The following is a 6682-nucleotide window of genomic DNA, read 5'->3' as shown; positions in this document are numbered from 1 at the left end:
ATAAACAAGTATTACACTATATTTATGTATATTCAAACTGTACATCACACAAATATTAGATGAACAAAATAACATAATTATTTAAATAAAAAAAAAAATGTACAATCCCCACAGTGAGCAAGTGTGACATTATGCGAAACAAAATAATTTGGGTTTGTATGTTTGACTGTGTATGAGCTTTTGGATCAGGGGATCCGGTTAACATGCGGACTATTGCAGGCTGTGTGCTAAACCGACAGCAAGTGTGGAGAAAATGTGATACAATCTTCTTGTTGGCTTGGAATCAAGTATGTTTGGAATTAGCTGTTGATTTGAGAAGTCCACTGCCACAAGGGGGAGTGAGAGGAAGCAAGTCTGTTTTGGTCTTTTTACCATTGCATTATGTGAGAAACCGAAAAGATGAGTGCTTTAAGTGCTTGTATTAACATGTTAAGAGAGCAAAGAATCCAAACGTGTGTGTGTGTGTGTGCACATCATGGTCCGGTGTGATTTAACAGTCTGGAATTGTCTCCTTGTGCCAGAGGTGCTGAGATGACTAGCATTCCTTCCGGTGACACGGCCGATTCCAGTGCCATGATGTCCACTCCATTTGGGATCCGGTATCGGCGGTTAAACTGACGTGTCACCATTCCTGAACCATCCTAGGATTAAACGAACACATATATCATGTTCTTAAAAGTCATGTCTCAAATGTCCAGTACAGAGTGTTTTATTGCAGGGGTAACATCTGATAATCCTAAGGCATGTTAATACATCAGCGTTACAAAGAAACGCTGGGTATCTTACCTTTTTTTGTTCATGTTTTCCCTCAACCACAACATAATCTCCAACCACTTTAACCAGCAGCTCCTCAGGACTGAAGTGTTTCACATCAACTTCCACAGTAAACCCGTTCTGATCACAGGTAACCTGAAAAGAAAGTGAATTTACATTTTTAACTCTAGAGAGAGAGCGAGAGAGAAAAATCATCCAAATTTTGGCATTTCTTGTAATGTATAGTAACTTCTTTTTTTTTTTTTTTTTTTTTTATATAGACTGTAGCTTTTTATTTTTATTACCATTTGTCCTTGTCCTGTTACTAATTCTATATCAACTTAATTTAAAAACTTTATTTACAATTTACTTTAGAGAGAGCAATTTTTCAACAAGTAGCCTAGGCTATATATATATATTTTTTTTTTTTTTATGTATCTACAGTTACACTTTAATTTATTCACTTTTATAAATTTATTTAATAAAATATTCATTATTGTGTGTTTTTTGACAGTTGTAGCTAATAACAAGTCACCACAGATTTAACTTTATTGTGGAAATAGTTTCCGTGGTGAATTTTTATAAGAAACAGGATTACTCTACCTGTGCTGCTCCGGTGTGTTCGGAAACCGGGATTAATAGTTCAGTCGGGGTCCATGAGTAAGGTCCAATCGTCCCGTTCAACCGGGGGAATAACGGCGGGAGAACCCTGTCCCATGGGATGCCGCTCAACGGTAGAGAAGGAGGCAAGTCGAAGTCCATTCTTTTGGGATGAATGTGGAAAAATAACCACCACCAAATAGACTAATACTGCTTCAGAAAAATCGGAGTGCTTGGTTATAATGAGAGTCTATGTTGTCGCGCAGCTCTAAGCAGGAAAGCACTTGCTCTTCAAGTTGGATCTCACTTAGGAGGTTTATAAAGGCTTAAACGCCGCCCCTTCTCGTGAGTTCTTCCTCAAATGCCATAAACAAATGCCATAAATAAGTGGATTGATGGTGCTGTCGAGATCTGAGACACTTAATCATGGAGCACCAAATGTGTTTTAAAGCTGCATGTTGTAGCCTAATGGAATGCCAATGACAGGAGTAGGATTTAACCCCTCCCCTTATTCCCATGATATCCACATTATGTAATGATTCGATGTGGAACATGATGGTCTTCATTCAAATGGTTCCCTTCTCTGTCATCACCTTGCCTGTTATATTAAGCAAAGAGAGACATTCAAAAACTGAATGTGCGACTATTCAATGTCAAAAGGTCGTTGTGTGTGTGTGTGTGTGTGTGTGTGTGTGTGTGGCCGGCTATAAATAAGTAGGAAAGAGTGCAATCCGCGCTGGTCCACATGACATAGCACGTGAGGGTCAAAAAGTAAAAAGAGGGGTCTTAAAAGTATGCAATGCATTCTTTTTCTATATGAGAGCGAGTATTTACATTTCCAGTAAAGTTTTCAAGCACTTTCAGTATAGGCCTAAATAAATAAAAATCAGCGGTCGCGGTCAGTAGCCTATCCTATTATTATTATTTATTTATTTTTTTCACTTTATTGTACTTTTTATATTTCGCAAGTAGCCTACATCACAAAAAAAAAAAAAAATTATAATGTTTGTGTTGGGGGGCCAATTGTACAATTTGGAGACACGAAATTGACTGACTGAAATTCTTTTAAAATGTCGAAAATTAAACAACAAAACACTGCTGTAGATAACACACATTTTAGACTTTTGACTCAAAACTTAGGCTATAGAGTTACCTGAGTCTGACATACAGCCTTGTGAAAACAGGTTAACATTGTTTTTGTTGTTATTTGTCTGCTTGCCTTGCAAACGAAAATGGTTTTAGGCTATTGTAGTAAAAGTGTCCCAGACAGCATCATTGTGTCGACCCAGATCCGGGCCACATCTGGTAGGCCTACATGTGGAATCCACGCGTACCCTACCAGATGCGGGCCGTATCTGGGCTGACACTATGTTGCTGTCTGGGGTAGTAACCATGTTTTTTTGCCACATTGCTTACCATTTGTTTTACTTTGAATACCATGGTTTATCTATGTTTATCCATGGTAAATCTATAAAACCATGGTTAGTTAGGGGTGAATTCAGCAAAAGTGAGACTCAGCTAAAATGGGACAAATAATCTTTTTGGTGTAGGCTAGTGCTCTTTTAAAACAATTGCGATTATGGTGGTTTGTCTTGAAATGTTGTCACAACAGTACTTAATTTGAATATCATCGTTTGATTGGTCAAATATAAACCATGCGGCTGTGGATACTACTCAAGGTTTAAATTCTAATACAAACAGCATTTCAATACAATATACATTTTATTACATCTGTTCATGAGATAATTACATTTTATGCAATGATGTGCAAGTTTATTCGTTCTATTTAAAAAAAAAATATCAAGTTTTGTTACTGACCCAATTTACCTTAACGTGTTAGATAAAATGGGACAGTAGTATTCAACTAAAGTGGGACATCATATAAAATAAAAGATAATGCAAATGTTGTTTTGTTTTACAGAAAATGTCACAAAGCTCTAGGCAGAAAGGGAAAAATGGGAAAACACAGCCATTAGGTACAAGGTGAGAGGGGAGACAGGCCAGGAACGTTGACTTTGTTTTTTGGCCAGGTCATGGTGTGTTCCAAAATCCACCCTTGAAAAAAAGAGCGAAAGGTGTTGTGAGTGCAATGTAGTCATGCCTCTGGCAGATAACCATTTTTGTCAGAGTCGCCTGAGAAGGAAACATATTAAAGCTTCTTTTGCAGAGATGTGCAAAAAAAGCTTTTGAATATGCAAAAGATATGGAATTAAATGTTTTTTCTGAAAACAAATACAAAGCAGTTTATTGCTGGTTCCAAAGTATTTTTTAAAAGGAACCCAGAGCTGGTCATGAAACATCATCATCATAATCATCATCATCATCATCACCATTAACAACAAGAACACAATCCGCTAGTGTGTATGTTTTAATAAAGTTATTCTTTTCCATTTTGAAAAATGTCTATTAAAAAAAAGGATTTGTACAAGCAATTGTATTATCCAAGCACAAACTAGATGAAAATGTGTGTCCCACTTTACCTGAAAACGGCTGTAGAATAAAAATGGGTTCTTATCATTTTTTTAATCTATGTATATTTTAAAGGGGTGGTATAATGCCCTTTTCACAAGATGTAAAATAAGTTTTTGATGTCCTCAGAGTGTGTATGTGAAGTTTTGGCTCAAAATTCCCCACAGATATTTTTATATAGCATGTTGAAAGTACATTTTTGAGGGTGAGCAAAAACGCACCGTTTTGTGTCTGTTCCTTTAAATGCAAATGAGCTGCTGCTCCCGGCACAGAGGGCGGAGCTACAATAGCTTGCACTCACACAGACATGCACTGAAAATTTCTAAAACTTTTAGCCATTTATGTTCAAACCAGATTCAGACAATGATGGAGAGACTCAAGAAGAAGTGACAACATGTAGAAAGCAACAGGACATTTCTGAATGGTTAGTTGATGAATTTATGTAGCTTATGTGTCTTCTAGTCATTGATTAGCATATTCTGTCTCGATAATCTATAAATCGCGTTCCCGGGGGCGGGGTTTATGTAAATTTTAGGGTTGGTGATGTCACTAACCCGGAAGGAATGTGTGTAGTCCCTACCAGCCGTTTGTTGTAGTCCTTAAAAAGCGATTTCTTAAAAAGCAAATATCTCCCTTTGCTTTGAACTTTGAGCGTTGTAACTTTGCAGATGTTGTTTATGCTCAAACAGCAACATTACACACTAACTAAAGTTAGAAAAGTGAAATCATAATCAACCACCCCTTTAAAAAACCATCCATATTCTTTCAAAAAACATATTTGAAGGTACAAGAGACCTCATTTGTTTAAAACATTAATAGTGGATGTGGAATAGATTTACAGGTGCTGGTCATAAAATTAGAATATCATCAAAAAGTTGATTTATTTCAAGAATTCAACTTAACAGGTGAAACTAATATATTATATAGACTCATTACATGTAAAGTGAGATATTTCAAGCCTTTATTTGATTATTATGGCTTACAGCTTATGAAACCCACAAAATCAAAATCCCAGAAAATTAGAATATTACATGAAATCACACAGTAATTACACAGTGATACCATGGTCATTGAACCAGGTTTTGGTTCTTTTGGCAGTGTGGGCCGGTGCAAATCCTGCTGGAGAATGAAGGAAGCATGAAGTGCTCTGGAAATGTCCTGGTAGACGGCTGCGTTGACTCTGGATTTAATAAAGCACAGTGGACCAAAGTCCTCTTTTCTGATGAGAGCAAATTTTGCATCTCATTTGGAAACCAAGGTCCCAGAGTCTGGAGGAAGAATGGAGAGGCACACAATCCAAGATGCTTGAAGTCCAGTGTGAAGTTTCCACAGTCTGTGTTGGTTTGGGGAGCCATGTCATCGGCTGGTGTTGGTCCATGCTGTCCACTCAACGCAGCCGTCTACCAGGACATTTCCAGAGCACTTCATGCTTCCTTCAGCAGACAAGCTTTATGGAGATGCTGACTCCATTTTCCAGCAGGATTTGCACCGGCCCACACTGCCAAAATAACCAAAACCTGGTTCAGTGACCATGGGATTACTGTGTAATTACTGTGTGATTTCATGTAATATTCTAATTTTCTGGGATTTTGATTTTGTGGGTTTCATAAGCTGTAAGCCATATTCATCAAAATTACAACAAATAAAGGCTTGAAATATCTCACTGTGCATGTAATGAGTCTATATAATATATTAGTTTCACCTGTTAAGTTGAATTCTTGAAATAAATCAACTTTTTGATGATATTCTAATTTTATGACCAGCACCTGTATTTGTATTTAATACAGTTTACCAAAACGTGTCCCAATTTTGCTGACCTCACCCTGTTAGTCATTTTCTCCTTACCTACACAAGCTAATCTGCAATTAAATTAAACCTGACATTAAAAAGTAAAGAATGTTACTTTTATTCAAGCAGTGTTGAAGTAATTTAACTTGAGGCTATTCCAGAATCTGAAATTGTAGTTATTCTGCATATTGAATGGACACTCCCGCTGCCAGCCTGCCAGTCGTTGGCATTTTCTATCTTAGTGTTAATGAAATGTGGTTGGCAGGCATTCCTAAGAAATGCATGATGCCATATCGCTATTAGTCTGTTTATCAAGTAACACATTGAATGCCATTACATAATACAAATCCTAAAATGTAAACACATCTATTTAAAAAAAGTCCTGAGCTAATGATGGAAAGCGTTTTGGGCCTGATACATTACGGGAGAAGGCTTTCAGTAAAAAGGCAGCAAAATCTACACATTTTGACATCCAGTCAAATCATTTGACCAGTCCAATGGATTCATATTAACAGTATTATGTCACACTAAACACATTGTCCTACTGCTGACCTCCAACAACAGAATAACTCACAGCTCATTTCTAAGGACATCTTCTTCACATGGATCTTCATCAACTGTCTAATGACCACACGTAGCCTACGAAAGGTACTTTCTGGAACTTGGATTTAAATCATGACCAGTGTACTGGCAGGAGTGCAAGTCATTGGAGCTGAGGATAACATGTCCTTCTGCTGTTGCCATCCGCTGGTAGCAGAAGCAGAACTTTCTGTCCGTGCACTGGCTATAGGCGACTAAAAACAGCACCCGAGAAGATCCATGAGGGGCTTAGCGTTCGCTCAAAAGTTGGATCGAATTTCATAATAGGCGCCTATAAGGGGTTACAAATGAGACAGAGGCTTCATGCGTCGATATTACAGAGTCTGGTATGCAGAGGGTTTAAAATGATTGCAAGCTGTGTTGATTAGTAAGCAAGAGAACAAGGGAATTCATTCAGCGTGTGGATTTTGCTAGAACCCTCTTGGCCATTTGATGCTTTCATTTTCCACTCACAACAAGCTCTAAAAATGGA

At 37.5% G+C, this 6682-nt stretch overlaps 1 protein-coding gene across 1 annotated transcript; it reads right to left on the bottom strand.

Annotated features, from left to right (window-relative positions):
* Positions 1–3: 3 nt before the first annotated feature.
* On the bottom strand, positions 4–1834 carry hspb6 (heat shock protein, alpha-crystallin-related, b6). The gene is made up of 3 exons (XM_079886400.1): positions 1357–1834; positions 787–909; positions 4–641 (listed from the first exon to the last, which is right to left on the bottom strand). The coding sequence occupies exons 1-3, from the start codon at positions 1513–1515 to the stop codon at positions 474–476; spliced, it is 450 nt and encodes a 149-aa protein (XP_079742526.1). The 5' UTR covers positions 1516–1834; the 3' UTR covers positions 4–473.
* Positions 1835–6682: the final 4848 nt, after the last annotated feature.

This window comes from Squalius cephalus (genome assembly GCF_949319135.1).
Source record: "Squalius cephalus genome assembly, chromosome: 11".
In the NCBI taxonomy this organism is placed as follows: Eukaryota; Metazoa; Chordata; class Actinopteri; order Cypriniformes; family Leuciscidae; genus Squalius; species Squalius cephalus.
Note: the sequence above shows the minus strand (reverse complement) of the source record. Positions and strands in the feature narration are given on the sequence as shown.

Coding starts and splice junctions, on each gene's coding strand:
- hspb6 (XM_079886400.1), bottom strand. CDS start 1,515: ATGGACTTCGACTTGCCTCCTTCTCTACCGTTGAGCGGCATCCCATGG. Junction 910..1,356: donor AACACACCGGAGCAGCACAG/GTAGAGTAATCC, acceptor CTTTCTTTTCAG/GTTACCTGTGATCAGAACGG. Junction 642..786: donor GAAAACATGAACAAAAAAAG/GTAAGATACCCA, acceptor GTTTAATCCTAG/GATGGTTCAGGAATGGTGAC.